We start from the raw sequence: 23,837 nt of genomic DNA, 5'->3' as shown, positions 1-23,837 counted from the left end.
GGATAGGAAAGATTCAGAGGGATGTGGTAAATGGGTCCACTCAGGGAGATACCTGGGTTGACATTGGTGAGTCGGGCCGAAGGGCCCGAATCCGTGCTGTATTATTCACCCAAAGTAATATTCATGCAAAATTTAATCATTAAAAACCCTCTAAAACCTCATTGCTTCCATTGACTATCAGAATGCCAATTCTGCAGATTTTGCAAGGCAACACTGAACATCAGAATAATTCCTAAATGCATCTAATTTACTTTTTCGGGAGCCGTGCCAGGAAGCTGTGTGGCCAAGAGGGGCAGGCAGGGATAAACAACGCAAGTGGTTTCATCATCGGATGTCAGACTATTTATTAAAAGATCTGAGAAGTCAGCAGTTCTTATCCTAATGACTAATACAAAACAGCCCCACTTCAGTCAAGGCCAGCATCCCTTTATTAGGTTACGTTGCAGTAAGTAATAACTGTTAGTATAAAGATCTCAAGAACAAAATGTCTCCTTGTTTATTAATTAGTTCTCAGTGCATATTCTTTTCGGACGACACACAAACTTTAATGTCAACTCTGCAAAACATTTCAAATGGCATTTAAGTTTCTACAATGTCTCTCTCTGTCCTGGCCAGAATTTGGCTCTCAACCCTACATTACTGGTCTTAGTCATAAATCATAGAAACAGGCCCTCTGGCCATTACACCAGTCCCACCTGCCTGTGTCTGGCTCATATCCCACTGAACCCATCCTATCCAAGTGTTTTTTAATTTATTTTAGAGATACAGCACAAAAACAGACCCTTCGGCCCACTGAGTCCGTGCTGACCGGCCATCACCACACACACTAGCACTATCCTACACACACTAGGGACAAGTTACAATCTTTACCGAGGCCAATTGACCTAGAAACTGTGCGTCTTTGGAATGTGGGAGGAAACCGCAGCACCCGGAGAAAACCCACGTGGTCACGGGGAGAACGTACAAACTCCGTACAGACAGCACCCGGAGTCAGGCTCCAACTCGGGCCCCTGGCGCTGTAAGGCAGCAACTCTACCGCTGGGTCTCCGGTTTCCTCGCATGCTCCAAAGACGTGCAGGTTTGTAGGTTAATTGGCTTTTGTAAATGATCCCTAGTGTGTAGGATAGAACTAGTGTGCGGGGATCACTGGTCGGTGTGCACTCGATGGGCCGAAGGGCCTGTTTCCACGCTGTATCTCTAAACTAAAACCGTAAAAACTAAAGCGATGTTCATAAACATAAGGCAGGGCTCATAATTCTGGAGTCCTGGGTATGCAGTCAATGTTGCTGGTACCATGGACGAGTCTACGGATATGGCCACTTGTAGGATGATAATGACCATCCTCCATAGATTTTAGATTTAGAGATACAGCGCGGAAACAGGCCCTTCTGCCCACCGCCGCCCAGCGATCCCCGCACATTAACACTATCCTACACACACTAGGGACAATTTTTACATTTACCCAGTCAATTAACCTACAAACCTGTACGTCTTTGGAGTGTGGGAAGAAACCGAAGATCTCGGAGAAAACCCACGCAGGTCACGGGGAGAACGTACAAACTCCGTACAGACGGCGCCTGTAGTCAGGATCGAACCTGAGTCTCTGGCGCTGCATTCGCTGTAAGGCAGCAACTCTACCGCTGCGCCACCGTGCATATAAACATGTGGCCAAGTTGTACCATCTCCTTGTGCCACCACCAGGTTTTAATAGCAGCTCAGTTAGCTGGAGTTGGAGACAGAATCACAGAGTCATACAGCATAGAAACAGGCCCTGCGGCCCATCTTATACAGGCTAACCAAGGTACCACATCTATACTAGTCCCATTTGCCTGCGTTTGGCCCATATCCCTCTAAACCCTTCCTATCCATGTACCTGTCCTTGAAATATTGTTATTGTACCTGCCGCAACTACCTCCTCTGGCATCTTGTTCCAAACACCCACCACCATCTGTGCTAAAACGTTGCCCTTCTGGTTCCTATTAAATCTTCCCCCACCTCACCTTAAACCTAAGAAACTGGTTCTTGATTACCCTACCCTGGGTAAAAGAGTTATCTATTCCCCTCACGTTCTTATACACCTCGATAAGATCACCCCTCATCCTTCTGCGCTCCAAGGATTGCCCAACCTAGCCTACCCAACCTCTCCCTACAGATCAGGCCCTCAAGTCCGAGCAACATTCTCGTAAATCGTCTCTGCACTCTTTCTGGCTTGGCAACGTCCTTCCAACAGCAGGGTGAGCGAAACGACTGGTCTGCTGAAGAAAGTGGTTTGGCAATTCTGTTCTCTTGTTACGATGGATATTTGATCAAAGAATGAACAATATCTGTGAACACATCAAGCTCCAAATGGCTTTTAAATCCGTGCCAAAAGCACTGTAGACCATTGAGGCAGGCATGTCAACGCAACAGATTTTCATACACAAACCGAGGATTGCAAAGCCCGATATCTCTCTCTCAACACAGCCCTGGTGGATTGATTGAAAGACACAGCATGGAAACAGGCCACTCGGCCCACCGAGTCCATGCTGACTATTGACAATAGACAATAGGTGCAGGAGGAGGCCATTCGGCCCTTCGAGCCAGCACCGCCATTCAATGTGATCATGGCTGATCATTCTCAATCAGTACCCCGTTCCTGCCTTCCCATACCCCCTGACTCCGCTATCATTAAGAGCTCTATCTAGCTCTCTCTTGAATGCATTCAGAGAATTGGCCTCCACTGCCTTCTGAGACAGAGAATTCCACAGATTCACAACTCCCTGACAGAAAAAGTTATTCCTCATCTCCGTTCTAAATGGCCTACCCCTTATTCTTAAACCGTGGCCCCTTGTTCTGGACTCCCCCAACACCTGTTCATAGTAGATCTATGTTATCCCACTTTCTCACCCAACCCCTGCACACAAAGGTCAATTTGCAGAGGGCCAATTAACTTACAAAGCCTTAGGGGCATGGGATGAACCTGGAGCACCCAGAAGAAACTCACCCAATCACAGGGAGAACGTCCAAACACCACACAAAGACAGCACCTGAGGGCGGGATGGAACCCAGGTGTCTGGCGCCACCGTGCTGTCCAATGGTGGCCAAGCCCTCAGCTTCTGTTTGCCTGGCTAATCGTCAGCATGTAAGGGCTGGTTACTTTTAAAATACAGTGCAAAAATAGGCCCTTTGGTCCACCGAGTCCACGCTGACCAATGATCACACGGTACATTGGCACTATCCCACACACTGAGGATAATTTACAAATTTTACCTGAGACAATGAACCTACAAACCCACACACCAGTTCTATGTTATCCCTCTTTCCCATCCACTCCCTGCACAATGGAGCCACTTATTTTTTTACAGAGGACAGTTAACCTACTATGGGATGTGGGAGGAAACCGGAGCACCCAGGCGAATCCCACGCGGTCACGGGGAGAACGTACAAACTCCACACAGACAGCAGCCATAGTCGGGTCTCTGGCGCTGTAAGGCAGCAACTCTACCGCTGGACCACTGCTCCCTGTTTAAGGTCTTGCCTAACTTTATCATCCGGGGAAGGTCATCACAAGTTTGAATCTTTGCTGTGGGACTGAGAGCCGACAATCGTGGGAAGGTCGACCAGCGACCAAAAAGCAGAGAACATTGGTCAATCACAGATGGTATTCGAGGATGAAAAAGAAGCCAACTGAAGGGGGTGAGGAAGCTGGAGATTAAATTCTGTGAGGAGCTGTTGTTGGAGCCCCCCTATGCTGTGTTACTCTCACTCACCCCGTTCTGACCTGTGGTACCAAAGGTATTCAAGAAGCCAAGCTAATGCAGGGGCAATGGGCTTCTGAAGTACAAATGTGTCCCTACGCTCAGGGTAACTGACCTTGTAGTATTCCTAGTCCACCTGACACAAGTGCAGGCAGCAGTGGAGCTGCTGACTTACAGCGCCCGAGCCTTGGGTTCGATCCTGACATGGGGCGCTGTCTGTACGGAGTTTGCACGTTCTCCCCGTGACCTGCGTGGGTTTTCTCTGAAATCTTCAGTTTCCTTCCACACTCAAAAAGACGTACAGGTATGTAGGTTAATTGGCTTGGTATATATGTATATTGTCCCTAGTGTGTGTGTGGGATAGTGTTAGTGTGCGGGGATCGCTGGTCGGTGCGGACTCGGTGGGCCGAAGGGCCTGTTTCCGCGCTGTATCTCTAAACTAAAATAAATATATCGTTGCCTGACCTGCTGTGTCCTTCCAACATATTCTATCTTCATTTTAAATTTCCAATATCTGCAATTGTGTAAAATGTTAATTACAGCAGGGACATATCCCTTGTCGATTGAGCCGAGAAGGATTGCTTAGCTTGATTGAGAGGGGACAGTTGTAATTAAAAGGCAAAAAAGGTAATTTGGTGATGGCTTGCACACTATTCTACGCACTCAGTTTGTGTTCAGGGAGGGGGGAATGGGGGGACTACTGTACTTTCAGCCAGAAATTTATTTTTCTTCACAAAAGGACACAAGTGCTGGAGTAACGTAGCAGGTCAGGCAACATCTCTGGAGAGCATGGATGGGTGACGTTTCAGGTCGGGACCTTCCATCAAGATTCTTCTTCCTTCTTTAAATGAGCAGGAGGATATGGCTGTTCCCAGCAGTACAGCCTGCTTTGAAACCAGTTTGACTTCCCGGCATGTTTTAGATCATAAGATCATAAGTGATAGGAGCAGAATTAGGCCATTCGTCCCATCATGTCTACTCTGCCATTCAATCATGGCTGATCTATCTTTCCCTCTGACTAAAGAAATTCCTCCTCATCTCCTTCCTAAAAGAACATCCTTTAATTCGGAGGCTAAGACCTCTAGTTCTAGGCTCTCCCACTAGTGGAAACATCTTCTCCACATGGCTCATGGCTGATCATTCTCAATCAGTACCCCGTTCCTGCCTTCTCTCCATACCCCCTGACTCCGCTATCGTTAAGAGCTCTATCTAGCTCTCTCTTGAATGCATTCAGAGAATTGGTCTCCACTGCCTTCTGAGGCAGAGAATTCCACAGATTCACAACTCTCTGACTGAAAAAGTTTTTTCTCATCTCCGTTCTAAATGGCCTACCCCTTATTCTTAAACTGTGGCCCCTGGTTCTGGACTCCTCCAACATTGGGAACATGTTTCCTGCCTCTAACGTGTGCAACCCCTTAATCTTACAAAATCTTACAAGGTCGGAAGATTAAATGACTGCTGTAAATTGGGTCTGAAGGGTCCCGGCCTGAAACATCACCGATCCATGTTCTCCATGGATGCTGCCTGACCTGCTGAGTTACTCCAGCACTTTGTGTCTGTTTCTGTACACTAGCATCTGCATTTCCTTGCACCTAGACTCTGCTTTCCCTTTGCACGACCTGCGCAAAGAGAAAGCAACATCTGCAGTTCCTTGCCTCTATGCTGTGAATTGCCTCTTGTGTACAGCTGTGTGGTAGAACTCTACCAATGATCCCCGGAATGAGTAGGTTAACATATGATGAGCGTTTGTTGGCACTGGGCCTGTACGCGCTGGAGGTTAGAAGAATAAGGGGGAACCTCATTGAAATATACAGATAGACTTAGATAGAGTGGATGTGGAGAGGATGTTTCCACTGGTGGGAGAGTCTAGGACTAGAGGTCACAGCCTCAGAATTAAAGGACATCCTTTTAGGAAGGAGATGAGGAGAAATTTCTTTAGTCAGAGGGTAGTGAATCTGTGGAATTCTTTGCCACAGCAAGGCTTTGGAGGCCAAGTCAGTGGATATATTAAAGGGATCGATACATAGATTCCTGATTAGTATGGTTATGGGGAGAAGGCAGGAGAATGGGATTGGGAGGGAGAGATAGATCAGCCATGATTGAATGGCGGAGTAGACTTGATGGGCCGAATGGCCTAATTCTGCTCCTATCACATATGACCTTATGAATTTGGAGGCGTTGATCAGAATATGGGGAAATAAAGTAGCATGGACTCAGTGGCTGAAGAGTCTGTTACTGTGTTGTATGACTCATGCTTTATAAACCACTTTATAATTACAGAGTTGGTAAGAGATTTAGTTTAGCTTAGTTTAGTTTGGAGATACAGCGTGGTAACAGGCCCTTTGGCCCACTGAGTCCGCGCCGACCAGCGATCCCCGCACATTAACACTGTCCTACACACACTAGGGACAATTTACAATTTTACCGGAGCCATTAACCTACAAACCTGTATGTCTTTGGAACACCCGGAGAAAACCCATGTGGTCACAGGGAGAACGTACAAACTCTGTACAGACAGCACCCGAAGTCAGGATCGAACTCGGGTCTCTGGCGCTGTAAGGCAGCAACTCTACCGCTGTGCCACCGTGCCACACATGTTAAGGTTGTGGCGTGTTAATATTTACCCGCCACCCTCTCTGTGAATGAATGCAGCAAAACACTCGGAGAGAGACTGAGCTTTGGATCAATGATCTGCCTGCAAAAAATCTGCAGACTGAGTGTTTGCGTGGGCTGATCTACTCAAATAATGAAGGTGTGCCTTCAGCATCAAAGAGATTGAAACATGATCCTACTCAGTAAGGCATCTGAACGTTTTGTTGTAATAAATCCCAGCATTTTGCTTCCGTTTAGCAGCTGTCTGTTCCATTTGACCACCAACGAAGACGACAGATTTCCCATGCTCCATAACAACCTCCTCTGTTTGTGGAGCAGGAATATTCTCCTGGTGTTTCTGAGTGTGTTAGAGTCACAGACTCATCGTCATATAGCGTGGAAACAGGCCCTCTGACCCAACCTGCCCACATTGACCAACATGCCCCATCTGCACTAGTCCCACCTGCCCATATCCCTCTCAACCTATCCTATCCATGTACCTGTCTAACTGTTTCTTAAACGTCGTAATAGTAAGCCTCAACTACCTCCTCTGGCAGCTCGTTCCATATACCTACCAACCAATATGTTAAAAACTTGCCCCTCAGGCTCCTATTACATTTTTCCCCACTCACCTTAAACTCATATTCTTTGGTTCTTGATTCCCCAACTCTGGGTAAAATAACTCTGTGCATGTATGTACCTTATCTATTCCCATCATCTATATACTAAAACTCTCGTTTGTTTGTTCCTGAACTACAGCCAAAACGGTACACGATTGCGCAACAATTGTAGGCCCACCTTACTCACCGTCGTCCCTTTGGTGCTAATGGTAGAAGTTTCATTGGAATCGGTGTGATATTTTTAAAGTTATTCACATTTTAAAGTTTAAATCTCTCTCCTAGGGAGGAAGGGGGGAGGGAGGGGGTGGAGGGAGGGAGAGAGGGGGGAGGGAGGATGGAGGATAAGGGGGGTTGAGGGGGATGGAGTGGGGGGGAGGGGAAGGGGGGAGGCGAAGGGGCGGGGGGAGAGGGAGGGGAAGGGGAGGGGGTGGAGGGAGGGGGAGGGGGAGGAGGGAGGGGGAGGGGGTGGAGGGAGGGGAAGGGGAGGGGATGGAGGGAGGGGAGGGGGAGGAGGAGGGGGGATGGAGAAGGGAGGGGGAGAGGGGAGGAGAGGGTGCTGCACCAATGCAGGAGAGGTTTGGGACCAATGGGTCCACTTGGTCTAGTATTCTATACAGCTCTATATGTTCTTAAACACTACCATGCTCTTGTACAGCTCCATATGATCTTATGCACCGCTATCATCATCTTACACACCTCTACCATCATCTTATACACCGTTATCATCATCTTACACACCTGTTGTCCAAGAAAGGTTGCTGTGGAAAGTTCAGGTCGGCCGTCATGAACTCATACACAGAGATGGAGCATCTGAAGAGGGGGGAGAGGGGTTGAAGGATGCAACTGAGGGAGCTGTGGAGTTGAGCAGCAGAAGGTATGGTTGGCCATGCCCAAACAATGAGATATCTCAGCGGCTTCTCCTCAGTAACTCATTGATTAGGATTCATCAATTGGATGAGTGTATATTTTTAATTATGTTTAAAGTATTGGGAGGCCAGTGGCAGGAACACTGCCTTTGTTATTCTAATAAAAAGCTACGTGTGTAACATCTAACTTGGAGTTTGTTGCAAGTGTCATCTGGCCTCAGATATGGTGAGTAAATGGGCCATCACAGCAGATCCTATTATAAGAAAATAACTGCAGATGCTGGTACAAATCAATTTATTCACAAAATGCTGGAGTAACTCAGCAGGTCAGGCAGCATCTCAGGAGAGAAGGAATGGGTGACGTTTTGGGTCGAGACCCTTCGTCAGACTGATGTCAGGGGGGCGGGACAAAGGAAGGATATAGGTGGAGACAGGAAGATAGAGGGAGATCTGGGAAGGAGGAGCGGACGGGAGGGACAGAGGAACTATCTAAAGTGGGAGAAGGGTCTGTTTCCACACAGTATCTCTAAAGTCGAAAGGTTGCTGAAGAGTCTAAGGGTAAAGGGTACTTTAGATAGTTCCTCTGTCCCTCCCTTCCCCTCCTCCTTCCCAGATCTCCCTCTATCTTCCTGTCTCCACCTATATCCTTCCTTTGTCCCGCCCCCCTGACATCAGTCTGAAGAAGGGTCTCGACCCGAAACGTCACCCATTCCTTCTCTCCCGAGATGCTGCCTGACCAGCTGAGTTACCCCAGCATTTTGTGAATAAACAGCAGATCCTATTGATACAATTGAGGTGGCACAGTGGTAGAGTTGCAGCCTTGCAGCACCAGAGACCCGGGTTTGATCCTAACTACGGGTGCAGTCTGTGTGGAGTCTGTACGTTCCCCCCGTGACCCGCATGGCTTGTCTCCGGGTGCTCCGGTCTCCTCCCACACTTCAAAGACATGCAGGTTTGTAGGTTAATTGGCTTCTGTACATTGTAAATTGGCCCAAGTGTGCAGGATAGTGTTAGTGTACGGGGTGATCGCTGATCTGTGCGGACTTGGTGGGCGGAAAGGTCTGTTTCCACGCTGTATCTCTAAAGTCGAAAGGTTGCTGAAGAGTCTAAGGGTAAAGTCTAAAGCCCAGAAGCGACTACTGATTATTATAGACCCATTATCCCACTCCATCCTGAGGGGCCAGTGAATTAGTATCAGGGACTTTGTATCGGCCTAGTGCATGGCGTGATTGACTATGTTTCCATCGCCCGTACATGCAGTGAGTCTTAAAGATGATAACAGCTCTGTATAAAAGTGTTTTTCCTTCCATCCCCCTCACAGTGAGGTTTTCATCCACGCCCTGTGGTCTCTGGTCCATTTGCTCTGTGTGCATCTTCCCTCTGTGTACAAAGTTGAACCAGTCACAATCTGATCTGGCCCCATCAAGCCCCCTCTCCATCTCTTTTCCACCAAGCACAGCTGCTTCAATCCAATCTTCCAGCTGAAATCCTTCATCCCGCCCTTAGATTATGGAGCAGTCGGATAAGAAGTCGGGAGAAGGGGAATATCGTGGATGCATTTGAAGTCTAGGTGGATAATTTAGAACCAAGATGGTACTTAACTGGGAACCAAGCTTTAGGGTGTCATTAAGCTGGAAAGAGTGCAGAGAAAACTTACGAGGATTTTGCCAGGACTTGAGGTGCCTGAGCTATAGGGAGAGGTTGGGCAGGGTGGGACTTTATTTCTTGGAGCGCAGGAGGCTGAGGGGTGATCTTATATGTGAGATCATAATAAAGCCATGAGAGGAATAGATAGGGTATTTTACAGAGCTTGTTATTAGGATAGCAAGTTCCTGGCAATGGGCTCCCAATACTTTAAAGATGATTAAAACCTGAAGCAAAATGTACTCTAATCCAAGTTGCCAAAATGCACGTCCTCAATTTCAATCACAGGAGTTACATGGGATTGTATTTCAGCTCCATTCCTCACTTGGGATGGTGTTGGCTGATTCCATGGGGTGGCCTGGTGGGGTTTAATCTACAAAATGAAGCGTTGGCTCAGCGTTTGCCTTGAAATGAGATTTAAATGTCTCTCTCCTGCCCTAATTGTTCCTCTGTGAACACCAGGTGATTCCCCATGGATTCTGTGTCAACCACAATCCTTGCAACGTTCTTGCCGAGGCTTCAGGCCTTCCCGGTCTCTGTAAATATTGGAACAGAGATGCAGCCCCTGGCTTGGCAAGATCACGTCTCCCTGCACCTAAGGTCCATGTGAAGATCAGACATCTGTGGAGGCCAAGTCAGTGAATATTTTTAAAGCGGAGATTGACAGATTGGTAAAGGTGTCAAAGGTTACGGGGAGAACGCAAGATAATTGGTTTGAGAGGGAAAGATAGATCAGCCATGATTGACTGGCGGAGTAGACTCGATGGGCTGAATGGCCCAATACTGCTCCTCTACCTTATGAACATGAACAAATAGCTGGGTTTAGCGTAGGAAGAGCACAGAATTTTAGTTTAGTTTACTTTAGAAATACAGCGCAGAAACAGGCCCTTCGGCCCACCGAGTCCGCGCTGACTAGCAATCTCCACACACTAAAGGGCCTGTCCCACTTGGGCGATTTTAAGGCGACTAGGCTGTCGCCGACAGTTTGCCGGGTGTCGTGGGCATGATCGTGAGGAGTCTTCCAAAAATCATAGTGGATCTCAGCGCGTCGCTGAGAAATCAAACGGTTTGAAATTTCTCGGCGACAGCTGGCTTGTCGCCAGGTATCGTTGCTTATTGCGGTCGCTGTCGCACGCTGTCCCCAGGTTTGATAGGTTCTCTTAGATGCATTTAGAAGCACATTATATTAAAATAAGTAAAGTCATTTCAAAATACCATAAAATGCTTGTGTTTAACCAATTTATTTACCGTCAGGACATTTGACGGTAGATTGGAGGTGACAGTTTGACGGTCAGGTAAGCGTGGGAATTTTCGCGATGTTTATGGCCATCAGCGATTACATTTAAAGTGGGCTCCCAACCCAGATATGCAACCCAGAAACCAGATATGCATTTCCCTTACATTTTCAAAGAATGCCCACACACTTTTCACAAAAATCCACTGAACCACTTTTAAAATTAATGTTTTTAATACAGCTATTAGTAAACTGGAAGTAAATCCTGTTTATTCCTTGTTACAGTGAAGCTTGGTTTTTATGTAACCCATACAAGACGCTATAGTTCAAAACTCTCAAGTACTTACCGACTTGTCAGTGATTTCAGCGAAAATCAGGACGCCGGTGAAACATTGACAGCGTGGGAATTTTTGCGATGTTTCAGAAGACGCTGTAATCTCGACCTGACTCGGCATTGTCGTGGTCATTGTCATCGGGTAAAAGAAAAGTTTGGCGATCTGCTACGACTTAGACAGTCGCCAAAAAGATTGCCTAAGTGGGATAGGCCCTTAACACTATCCTACACACAGTTCACAGAAGCCAATTAGCCTACAAACCTGTACGTCCTTGGAGTGTGGGAGGAAACTGGAGCTCCCGGAGAAAACCCACGCAGGTCACAGAACGTACAAACTCCACACAGACAATAGTCAGGATGGTACCCGGGTCCCTGGCGCTGTGAGGCAGCAACTCTACCGCTGCGCCACCGTGCCACCATGTGCCGTCCCTGGTGGACCATTTTGGGCACAAACCTTCTCACCCTTCATATTTGGCACTTTAACAAGGCTGGTTAATTTCAACACCACATGGCCCATCCATGTCTAACATCGTGAGAGGCATAGATGGGGTAGACAGTCAAAACCTTTTGCCCTGGAGGTGGAGCGGATGTTTCCACTGGTGGGAGAGTCTAGCACCAAGGTGTGGGCAAGTTGGGCCGAAGGGTCTGTTTCCACACCAGAGGACATGGAGTATAATAAACAATAATACATCAGGATAAAAAGACAAACCTTTAAAAAGGAGATGAGGAGGAATTTGTTTAGTCAGAGGGTGGTGAATCTGTGAAATTCATTAGCACAGACGGATGTGGAGGCCATGTCATTGGGTATTTTTAAGGCGGAGAATGACAGAATCTTGGTTAGTACGGGTGTCGGGAGTTATGGGGAGAAGGCAGGAGAATGGGGTTGAGAGGGAGAGATAGATCAGCCATGATTGAATGACAGAGTCGACTTGATGGGCCGAATGGCCTAATTCTGGCCCTATGACTTATGAACATGAAATGTTGAAGTACTAGAGGGCATAGCTTTAAGCTGAGAGGGGCAAAGTTGCAAGGAGTTGTGTTTACACAGAGGGTGGGGAGTGACTGGAGGTGGTGATGGACGCAGATATGATTGCGGTGTTTAATAGGCACATGGATGTGCAGAGAACGGAGGGATATGTGCGGCAGATGGGGGTTGGTCTTGGCTTCATGTTGGGCACAGACATTGTGGGCCTAGAGGCCTGTTCCTGGGAAGTACTGCTGTGTGATCCACCAAGCTTGCCCTGCAGGACCTGAAACTCCACTGAATTGAAAGTCACCTCCTGTGCCGACTCTTCGTCCCTTCACTTTGCCTCTGCCGTGCTTTCCAGCTTACTGCCCAGACCAATGCTTCACGGAGTTCAAAATAGGGCAGTGAAATACAAATTACTCTTAATCTCTGTCTCCAAAGGCACGGTGGTGTAGCAGTAGAGCCGCTGCCTCACAGCGCCAGAGACCCGTACTCCATCCTCCATCCTCCATATATAAAAGTTTTATTCCAAAGAAAAACATACAAACAAACTAAGCAAAATGTGACAAACAAAAGCCGCCTGTATCGGCAGTTTACAAATTAAACAATTATCACATTAAAATCCCGCCATCTCTGTCAACAATACATTCAACCCCCCGCGGTGACCAGCGTTCCCGGAAGGCCTCCAGAGTCCCCATGGACACCGCGTGTTCCCTCTCCAGGGACACCGCGGGCACGGACGTAAGCCCGGAACAGGGGTAGGCAGCCGACTTCTGTGAGGCCGTCGACTGCCCGCTGCCTGGACCCGCGGATGGCCATCTTGGCCAGGCCCAGGAGCAGACCGACAGGGAGACCCCCTCCTCCCTCCTGACCCTCCCCCCTCTGTACCGGGTGCCCAAAAATTAAAAGCGTAGGGCTAAAATGGAGCCAGAACTTGAGGAGCAGCCCCTTCAGATACTGGAACAGGGGCTGTAACCTCACGCACTCTGTATACAAATGGTACACGGTCTCCTCCTCACCGCAGAAGTGACAGGCGGCTGACGAGACAGTGAACCGGCTCAAGTACCTGTTACAGGCTATAGCCTTATGCAACACTCTCCACCCCAGGTCCCCGATGTAAAGCGGGAGGACCCCCTTATAGAGAGACCTCCACTGGGGACCGCTCCCGCCGTCAGGTGGTAACACGGACCGCCAGGGCGTGTCCGGACGGAAGACGAGAGCGAGGAAGTGGAGAGTGTGCAGGAGCAGCCTGTACAAAACGCGCCTCTCCGCGTCACGGAACGGCACGCTGGGCATCTGGGAAAGGCGGCTCATATTGCGTGGGGCCGGCTCTCGGGAAGGGACCCGTGCCGTGGGCCCAATGAGCAATTCCGACGGAGCGGGGGTAAGCCTGGTCGGAATCGCTCCACGCACACGCCTCTCCTCGACACCCACCGTGACAGGGTGAGGACCGGCCCCCCTCACAACCACAGCACCCCCCTCCCCCTGAGGAGCAGCGCCCTGGCTGAAGGTGACCAAATTCCTGGCTCTCAGGAGATCACGGTAAAAACCAGGCAACTCCCGCCTAGCGCGCTGACTCATGCCCGCTACCGGGAGCCGTGATCCCTCCTGGAGGCAGCGCCCCTGGCAGAAAAAGTACGTGGCCAGCGAGTGCCATCTGGGAGGGCACTCGGAGTACACGTACCTCCGCAAGGTCCTGAGTCGGAGGGCTGCCACCTGAGTGTGGACGCAGACCAGCGCCTGACCGCCCTCCTCCAACGGGAGACTCAGAACCCCAGCAGAGACCCAGTGGTTCCTCTCACCCCAGAAGAAGTTAACTAACCTCCTCTGTATCATGGCGATGAAACGAGAGGACGGGACCAGAGTGGCCAGCCGGTACCACAGCAGAGAGGCCACCAGCTGGTTTATGACCAAAGCCCTACCCCGATATGATAACACACCAAGGAGGCCTGACCAGCGCCCCACACGGGCGACCACCTTCGCCTCCAGCTCCTGCCAATTCGCTTGCCAAGCCCCCTCAGTGGGACTCAGGTAGATCCCCAGATAGAGGAGGTGCGTGGTGCTCCATGCAAAAACTGCCATCTCCTCCGGCAAGGAGTCCACCTGCCACTGACCCACCAAGAGCCCAGCACACTTCCCCCAGTTGATCCTGGCGGAGGATGCGGCTGAGAACACCCGCTGGCACTCACGCATCCTCCGCAGGTCAACAGGGTCGGTGAACATTAGTAGCACATCGTCGGCGTAGGCCGAGAGAACCACCTCCACCCCCGGCCCCGGCAAAGCCAAACCTGCCAGCCGCCTCCGTAGGAGGCACAGGAATGGCTCCATACAGAGGGAATAAAGCTGGCCGGACATGGGGCATCCCTGACGAACCCCCCTCCCAAAGTGAATGGGAGCCAACAAAGAGCCATTGACCTTGACCAGGCACTCTGCGGCAGCGTATAGGAGCCGGACCCGGGCCACAAAATGGGGTCCGAATCCAAACGCCCGCAGAGTCCCGAGAAGGTAGTCGTGTCCCACCCGGTCAAACGCTTTCTCCTGGTCAAGGGAGAGAAAGGCAACGGACTGACCAGCCCTCTGGCACAGATGGATCAGGTCCCGGACCAGATGGATATTGTCCTGGATGGACCGGCCCGGGACTGTGTAGGACTGGTCAGGGTGGATCACATGGGACAGCATGGGCCCCAGGCGATTGGCCAATGCCCGTGCAAAGACTTTGTAACCCGTACTGAGAAGAGAGACCGGGCGCCAGTTCTTCAAGAGGCGGAGATCGCCCTTCTTGGGCAGCAGGATGACGACTGCCCTGCACCATGAGAAGAGCATCTCCCCGGTCGCCAGGCTCTCCCCCAACACCTTCACATAGTCGCCCCCAAGGACACCCCAGAAGGCTCGAAGAAACTCCACAGTCAGCCCATCCAGCCCCGGAGACTTGCCCCTACTGAGCTGGTGCAGGGCACCAGTCAACTCCTCCAGAGTTAGGGGATCATCGAGGCGCTCAGCCACCTCCCTGCACACTACGGGTAAGCCCTCCCACAGCACCCCTTGTGCCTCCTCACTAGATGTTCCTTCGGAGAACAGAGTGTCATAGAACGACCAAACTGAGGCACCGATCCTCTCTGGATCCGTGATGGAGGAGCCATCGTCCACAAGCAACTCGACAAACTGCCTGCGGGCACCTCGGCACTTCTCCAGGGAGAAGAAAAAGGGGGAGGCGCGGTCCAGATCGTGCAACATCTGGACTCGCGACCTCACATACGCGCCCCGGGACCTCCTCAGCTGCAAGTCCCTCAGTGCCCCTTTCTTCTCCTGCTACTCCTCCCACTCACACGAGTCCCCCTCCGTCTGACCCAGGCGAGACTCCGAGTCGAGCAACTCTCTCTCAAGCCGTCCGATCTCGGAGTCCCGCCCCTTGGTCGACCCCCTCGTGTAGTCCTGGCAAAACAGACGGACGTAAGCCTTCCCTACATCCCACCACTGCCTTAGGGAAGGGAAACGCCCCTGCCTTTCCCTCCACTCCGCCCAGAACTGCTTGAATGAGTCCCGGAACCGGCGCTCCTCCAGCAGCCGGTTGTTGAAGTGCCAGTACGCGGACCCTGCCCGTGTACGCGTCGGGATAAAGTCCACTCGCACCAGGCAGTGGTCCGAGCACGGCTCCAACCGCATGGAGGCTGCCGAGACACAGGACACATAAGCCTTAGACACATATACGCGGTCAATACGGGAACCACCCCCCTTAAACATGTATGAGAAGGCGCCGGAGTTGGGATGGAAATTCCTCCAAGCATCTACTAGCTCAAAAGAATCCACCAACTCCCTTAATGTCTTGACCGCTGCCGGATCGCGCTGAATGCCAGAGCGATCTCTCGCCTCAAGGGTACAATTAAAATCACCCCCCAGGAAAACACACTCCCCCCGATCGATGGTGTTCAACAGCGCGGTCACTTCTTATGTTAACCGCGTCTGCATAGCACCGCTCTTGGGGGCGTACACATTAATAAAATGTAACGGCACGCCATCCAGGCGCACGGCCAGATACAACAACCGGCCTGGTACAATGTCCTGCACCTTGACAATCTCCGGCTGGAAAGATGGGGCCAACAGGAAAGCCACTCCACTCGAAATGGAGGTGAGATGGCTGATGTAGACCCCCCCTTCCCACTCCAGGAGCCAGGTGGGCTCGTCACTAGTCACAGTGTGTGTTTCCTGCAGGAAGCTCACCGCGTACCTCCCATCCCTCAGCACCGAGAGATGGTGAAACCTACGGAGAGACTCCCTGGCCCCATTAATATTCAGGCTGGCTATAGTGAGCTTCATTTTGAAAGCGCACAAGAACTTTTACCAGCCCCCCTTGACGGAATGGAGCCTCCCCGAGCCCTCTGCCCTTTCTTTAGGGACTTAAAAAGCTCTTGGAGCTGGCGCCGCTCATTTTTCAATACACCTGCCACGTTCCCCTCCTCCTGAAGGATGGCATAAATGGACTGCAAGGGTACCGTCAGGTCTGACCAGAGGTCAACAGCCAGATCTGCCTTATTCCTCTTCCCTCTGCTGTCCTTCAGAAACTTCCGGAGTTCCCAGATATCAACAAGCCGAGACACGGGGCTGCGGGTGGGACAGTCCATCAACTCACTGTCGCTGGACTCCACGTCCCCCTCCTCCTCCCACTCAATGTCTGAGCCCGAGTCTGGATAGTTCTGACTCCCAGCCGCCTCGCTCACCCCTCCCTGTGAGGTGGGCGGGTCGGCCACATCACCCGGTCCCTCCTCCGTCACCATCCCACCCTCAGGATCAGTGACGGGGGCAGGTACCGGTACCTCTAACTGTGGCAAGCTGCCTGGTAAATGGCCAGGCTCCTGCACACCCCCACCGCCCTCTGTAACCGGATTGGGGGCAGTGATGTTGGAGGAAGTCTCCGGGGCGGGCAGTGAGAGGGTACGTCTGGAGTCCGACCGAAGGACACGATCCGAAACGACCATGTCCTCCTTCGCACCCAGGGCACCCGGCCCAGCACCGTCACCCAGAGGGTCCCCGTCCCCCACCACCAGGGGAACCACCTCGCTCTGGCCCTCAGGGGGCGATGTTCCCGGAGTCTCCCCTGCTCCCTCAGCCGATGGGGCAGCACACCCCTCAATAGGACTCGTAGCCTCAATGGGGAGCATGGGCTGGGGACCCACCCCCACACTCAAGTCCCCCCCATCAATCTTCCCCTGGTCACCCTCTAAGCCAGCGGACGCAATCCCTGGGGGAACAGCCCCCTGGGGTAGTGTGTCACCACTCTCAGGTGGTCCCTGCACTACAGAGGCATCCTCCTGCCCACAGGAAGCGTGCACTGGGTACTCTGCCTCAACAGGGGAGAAACACCTCCCTTCAGGTCGCCCCTGACCTTCAGGGCCGTTCTCCGTGTCAGAGGACCCGTGCCTCCTCCTCTTATAACCACTAACGTGCGGTGGTACAGTCAGCTCCATTGCTGAAGCCTGTTTCTCCGCCCCACCATCTACCTGCTCATCCTCTCCAGCCTTCAGACCCTCAGGCTCAGAGGCGTGCTCGATAATATCTACTGCCGGGGGACCCTCATTAAGGTGACCTTCTGCCTGGCGTCCCGCTTGAACGTTCTTCTTCTTCCATTTAGCTTTTTTACTCTTCTGTCTCTCCCAGTGCCCCTCATCCACCCCCCACACTCCACCGGCATCTTCCGCCACAGGTACGGGACATGGGGGTGGTGGGGGAATGGAGGATGGGAGCAAGGGAACAAAGTCATCACGGGCCACCGTGGTAGAACCAGCAGCCCCAGATGGGCCAGCACGGCCTTCCTGGGCCACCTTGGTAGAGCTGGCAGCCCGGTGCTTGGGACAATTCCTGCGGAAATGCCCCACCTCTTTGCATGCATGGCAGCGTGCTTGGCCCGTGTTCCAAAACACGCGATAGCAGAATCCTTCCCATTCAACCTCAAAACTCCCCTCCATATCAATCCCCTGTGCCAGCTGTATGTACACGCGGCGATTGAACGTTAATACATGCTGCATTTCGGGATCATCCAACCTATGCAACAGTTTGGTGGGCCCAGACCGCACCTCCCCCAGCTTAGTTACATGTGGGAGCAGGAGCGCGTCCGGAACTTAAGGGGGAACGTTGGACAGCATGACCGGCAGCACGGGCCGTCCCCATGGGTCCACCGCCATGTAAATCCCAGCCACCGTGATCCCCCTTTCCAATGCGGTAGCCACCGACTGCTCAGTCTTTAGGATGACAACAGCCTTCCCAGTGACCACCGCGCCTGCGATTATGGCCTTCTTGCCAACAGTCTCCCCCAGCGCGGTTAGCACAGCCTTGAAGGTAATGTTGCCCTGCAAGGTCACTTTCACCCCATGTATACGCCCCAACGACTCATGGCCCTTAGTCACGGAGACTGCCGACTGTACGGCAGCTGCATAATTCTTGGGGGCCGCCATCTTTAGGGCGTGGAGCAAAACAAAACGTCTCAGTATTTTATAAGTCAAAGCAGTCTTTCTGCTATTGCTGCACCTCCACGCATTTGCAGCAGTTTAAAGTCTTGTGAAGGCTTTCCTGGCAAACCAACAGAAACAGTCTCCTCCTGATAAGATAGGGAAAAGTCCGTGCCAATCCTCCCGTCGTAGAAAATGGAGCTTCCGGAGGCTTCTTCCCCAGGTCTCGGTCGCCCTCCCGGCTTCAACGAAAATCCAATGCACTATTGCCGTACTTACCCGGCACACCTGGACTGGGCAAAGTCGGTGTGGGAGGGAGCTTTCCGATGCTACAGACCACAAACACCGCTCCAGACTCAGCTCCCACCAGTTCAAGTGCAACTTGGCCTTCCGCCAGCCACTGCCGCTCCTACGACTTTCAGAAAACACGAACAAATCCTCCCCAATTAGAGGACTCTTTCAACAAAGAGAGTCTCTGCTTTCCGACAGAAGTCCAAAAAGCAAATTCTGATTGCTTTCGTTTGTCCTCGCCAAACAAATCCTTCGAAAATAATCAAATCCTCACAGCCAGCGCCACACACCCACGTCCGATCCTGACCACGGGTGCTGTCTGTGTGGAGTTTGCACGTTCTCCCTGTGACCGCGTGGGTTTTCTCCGGGTGCTCCGGTTTCCTCCCACACTCCAAAGACGTAGCTAGTGTGTGTAGGATAGTGCTGGTGTGTGGGATGATCGCTGGTCGGCACGGGCCTGGTGGGCCGAATGGCCTGTTTCTGTGCTGTATCTTAGTTTAGTTTAGTGTAGAGATGCAATGCAGAAACAGGCCCTACGGCCCACAAGTCCCCGCTGACCAGTGATCCATGCACACTAACACTTTCCTACACACACTGGGGTCAAGTTACATTTTTACCAGTCAAGCCAATTAACCAACAAACCTGTACATCTTTGGAGTGTGGGAGGAAACCCGGAGCACCTGGAGAAAACCCCGTAGTCACAGAGAGAACGTACAAACTCCGTGCCGACAACACCCGTCATCAGAATCAAACCTGGGTCTCTGACGCTGTCAGGCAGCAACTCTACCACTGCGCCACCGTGCTCTAAAGTCTAAGGGTCCAGACTGAAATTCCCATGGTGTGCTCCAGGATCCTTGGAGGGACTTGTTGCCACTTACCTTCCCCCTGAGACAGGGGGAGGACAGGCATCTCCTGGCTGGTCGGCGTCTGTGGAGAACTCTGTGAGCTGGCATCCCTCGAGCTGCCGCAGGACGCTGCGTTCATCGACGAGGCGGCTGACGTGAAGTAAATGTCTGACTGGATAGAGGGAGGAGAACCAACAGTCAGTGAAGGACAATAACTGCAGATGCCGGTACAAATCGAAGGTATCACAACATTGATGGTGTTGGTGATTAAGGTCTGGTGCTCGTCGGTGGGGTCATGGTCCAAGGATAAGTAGGAAGAGGTGTCTGAGAGTTGTCGTCTTGCCTCGGTCCGGTAGAGGTCAGCCCGCCAGACTACCACAGCACCTCCCTTGTCAGCGGGTTTGATGACTAAGTCGGGGTTGCTGCGGAGTGAGTGGAGGGCTGCATGTTCAGGAGGGGAGAGGTTAGAGTTAGTCAGGGGAGTGGAGAATTTGAGGCGGTTAATGTCACGCCGGCAGTTGGAGATGAAAAGTTCTAGTGAGGGTAGTTGGCCAACCGGGGGGGTCCGAGAGGAGGGGGTCCGTTGGAGACGGGAGAAGGGGTCATCACTGGGGGGTGAGGACTCCTTCCCATTTTGTGATACCCAACAGTCAGTGAATGTTTTCTTTGAGGGTAAAGGCCATTGCAATGGGAATGGCTTGAGCTAAGCCCACATTGCTAGCAAGATTCTTCCCTTTCCAAGGCTCGACTAAGTATCCCACACCCAACAGTAGTTTAGTTTAGAGATACAGCGCGGAAACAGGCCCTTCGGCCCATCGAGCCTGCGCCGACTGGCCACAAGGCATCAATTTATCCAGAAGATAGATACAAAATGCTGGAGTAACTCAGAGGGACAGGCAGCATCTCTGGAGAGAAGGGATGGGTGATGTTTTGGGTCGAGACCCTTCCAAGAGTCCAATTTATCCAAGTAGGACAGCACAGAGCTGCAGCGGTAGAGTTGCTGCCTTACAGCGCCAGAGACCCGGGATCAATCCTGACTACGGTCTGTACGGAGTTTGTATGTTCTCCACGTGACCGCGTGGGTTTTCTCCGCCTGATCATTTCCTCTAAGGGGAGTAAGAGACACCTGTGGCTGACGAGGGAAGTCAAGGACAGCATAAAAATTAAGGAGAGGAAGTATAACATAGCAAAGAAGAGTGGGAAGACAGAGGATTGGGACTCTTTTAAAGAGCAACAAAAGTTAACTAAAAAGGCAATACGGGGAGAAAAGATGAGGTACGAGGGTAAACTAGCCAATAATATAAAGGAGGAGAGCAAAAGTTTTTTTAGGTATGTGAAGAGGAAAAAAATAGTCAAGGCAAATGTGGGTCCCTTGAAGACAGAAGCAGGGGAATTTATTATGGGGAACAAAGAAATGGCAGACGAGTTAAACCGTTACTTTGGATCTATCTTCACTGAGGAAGATACACACAATAATAATAATAATAATAATAATGTATTTTATTTATATAGCGCTTTTCATATACTCAAAGACGCTTTACAGAGATTTAGAGAACATAGGGAAATTAATAAATAGATAAATAAGTAAATAAATAAACGAACAGAGAAAGGAGACAGAAGGTGAGGTGAGCTTCAGTGGTTGAAGGCAGTACTGAACAGGTGAGACTTCTCCCAAATGTTCTAGGGGCCGGAGAACCTAGGGTGATGGAGGAACTGAAGGAAATCCACATTGGGCAGGAAATGGTTTTGGGTAGACTGATGGGACTGAAGGCTGATAAATCCCCAGGGCCTGATGGTCTGCATCCCAGGGTACTTAAGGAGGTGGCTCTAGAAATAGTGGAAGCATTGGAGATCATTTTTCAATGTTCTACAGATTCAGGATCAGTTCCTGTGGATTGGAGGATAGCAAATGTTATCCCACTTTTTAAGAAAGGAGGTAGAGAGAAAACGGGTAATTATAGACCAGTTAGTCTGACATCAGTGGTGGGGAAGATGCTGGAGTCAATTATAAAAGACGAAATTGCTGAGCATTTGGATAGAAGTAACAGGATCATTCCGAGTCAGCATGGATTTACGAAGGGAAAATCATGCTTGACAAATCTACTGGAATTTTTTGAGGATGTAACTAGGAAAATTGACAGGGGAGAGTCAGTGGATGTGGTGTACCTCGACTTTCAGAAAGCCTTCGACAAGGTCCCACATAGGAGATTAGTGGGCAAAATTAGAGCACATGGTATTGGGGGTAGGGTACTGACATGGATAGAAAATTGGTTGACAGACAGAAAGCAAAGAGTGGGGATAAATGGGTCCCTTTCGGAATGGCAGGCAGTGACCAGTGGGGTACCGCAAGGTTCGGTGCTGGGACCCCAGCTATTTACGATAATGACTTAGATGAAGGGATTAAAAGTACCATTAGCAAATTTGCAGATGATACTAAGCTGGGGGGTAGTGTGAATTGTGAGGAAGATGCAATAAGGCTGCAGGGTGACTTGGACAGGTTGTGTGAGTGGGCGGATACATGGCAGATGCAGTTTAATGTAGATAAGTGTGAGGTTATTCACTTTGGAAGTAAGAATAGAAAGGCAGATTATTATCTGAATGGTGTCAAGTTAGGAAGAGGGGATGTTCAACGAGATCTGGGTGTCCTAGTGCATCAGTCACTGAAAGGAAGCATGCAGGTACAGCAGGCAGTGAAGAAAGCCAATGGAATGTTGGCCTTCATAACCAGAGGAGTTGAGTATAGGAGCAAAGAGGTCCTTCTACAGTTGTACCGGGCCCTGGTGAGACCGCTCCTGGAGTACTGTGTGCAGTTTTGATCTCCAAATTTGAGGAAGGATATTCTTGCTATTGAGGGCGTGCAGCGTAGGTTCACTAGGTTAATTCCCGGAATGGCGGGACTGTCGTATGTTGAAAGGCTGGAGCAATTAGGCTTGTATACACTGGAATTTAGAAGGATGAGGGGGGATCTTATTGAAACATATAAGATAATTAGGGGATTGGACACATTAGAGGCAGGAAACATGTTCCCAATGTTGGGGGAGTCCAGAACAAGGGGCCACAGTTTAAGAATAAGGGGTAGGCCATTTAGAACGGAGATGAGGAAGAACTTTTTCAGTCAGAGAGTGGTGAAGGTGTGGAATTCTCTGCCTCAGAAGGCAGTGGAGGCCAGTTCGTTGGATGCTTTCAAGAGAGAGCTGGATAGAGCTCTTAAGGATAGCGGAGTGAGGGGGTATGGGGAGAAGGCAGGAACGGGGTACTGATTGAGAGTGATCAGCCATAATCGCATTGAATGGCGGTGCTGGCTCGAAGGGCTGAATGGCCTACTCCTGCACCTATTGTCTATTGTCTATTGTCTCCCACATTCCTAACAAATTTATAAACTTACTCCAAGGACTTGCGGGTTTTTAGGTTAATTAGCCTCTTTAAATTGTCCCCAATGTTTCGGATAGATCTAGTGTGCGGGTGATTGCTGGGCGGTGGGTCCTGGTGGGCCGTATGACTTGATTCCACACTGTATCTCTAAACTAAACTGAAACAAAGTTTCCAGCATCTGCAGTATTTAAATCTATTGGCAGATTACATTGCTGAACACCAGTTACATTGAAGAAACAGGAATAATCAATGATTGCAATTAAGAACATCGAAACATAGAAACATAGAAAATAGGAGTAGGCAATTTCACAATGAATGGTGGTGCTGGCTCGAAGGGCTGAGTGGCCTCCTCCTGCACCTATTTTCTATGTTTCTATTGGGCCCTTCAAGCCAACACTGCCATTCATTGTGATCATGGCTGATCGTCCCCAATCAATACACCGTGCCTGCCTTCTCCCCATATCCCTTGATTCCACTAGCCCCTAGAGCTCTATCTAACTCTCTTTTAAATTCATCCAGTGATTTGGCCTCCACTGCCCTCTGTGGAAGAGAATTCCACAAATTCACAACTCTCTGGGTGAAAAAGTTTTTTCTCACCTCAGTTTTAAATGGCCTCCCCTTTATTCTTAAACAGTGTCCCCTGGTTCTGGACTCCCCCAACATTGGGAACATTTTTCCTGCATCTAGCTTGTCCAGTCCTTTCAGTAACTCAGCGGGACAGGCAGCATCTCTGGAGAGAAGGAATGGGTGACGTTTGGATCGAGACCCTTAGGGCGGCACGGTAGCGCAGCGGTAGAGTTGCTGCTTTACAGCGAATGCAGCGCCGGAGACTCAGGTTCGATCCTGACTACGGGTGCTGCACTGTAAGGAGTTTGTACGTTCTCCCCGTGACCTG

The 23,837-nt window shown here is 50.6% G+C and overlaps 1 protein-coding gene across 2 annotated transcripts in view; it reads right to left on the bottom strand.

Moving 5' to 3' along the window:
- garnl3 (GTPase activating Rap/RanGAP domain like 3) overlaps window positions 1–23,837 on the bottom strand; it is a 299,663-nt gene that overhangs the window by 18,718 nt on the left and 257,108 nt on the right. For both annotated transcript variants that reach the window (XM_078426017.1, XM_078426018.1), the window contains one exon: window positions 19,604–19,742. In XM_078426017.1, the coding sequence (XP_078282143.1) occupies window positions 19,604–19,742 (139 nt within the window). The remainder of the gene's footprint in view (window positions 1–19,603; window positions 19,743–23,837) is intronic.

This window comes from Rhinoraja longicauda, chromosome 31, assembly GCF_053455715.1.
Source record: "Rhinoraja longicauda isolate Sanriku21f chromosome 31, sRhiLon1.1, whole genome shotgun sequence".
Taxonomy (NCBI): Eukaryota; Metazoa; Chordata; class Chondrichthyes; order Rajiformes; family Arhynchobatidae; genus Rhinoraja; species Rhinoraja longicauda.
Note: the sequence above shows the minus strand (reverse complement) of the source record. Positions and strands in the feature narration are given on the sequence as shown.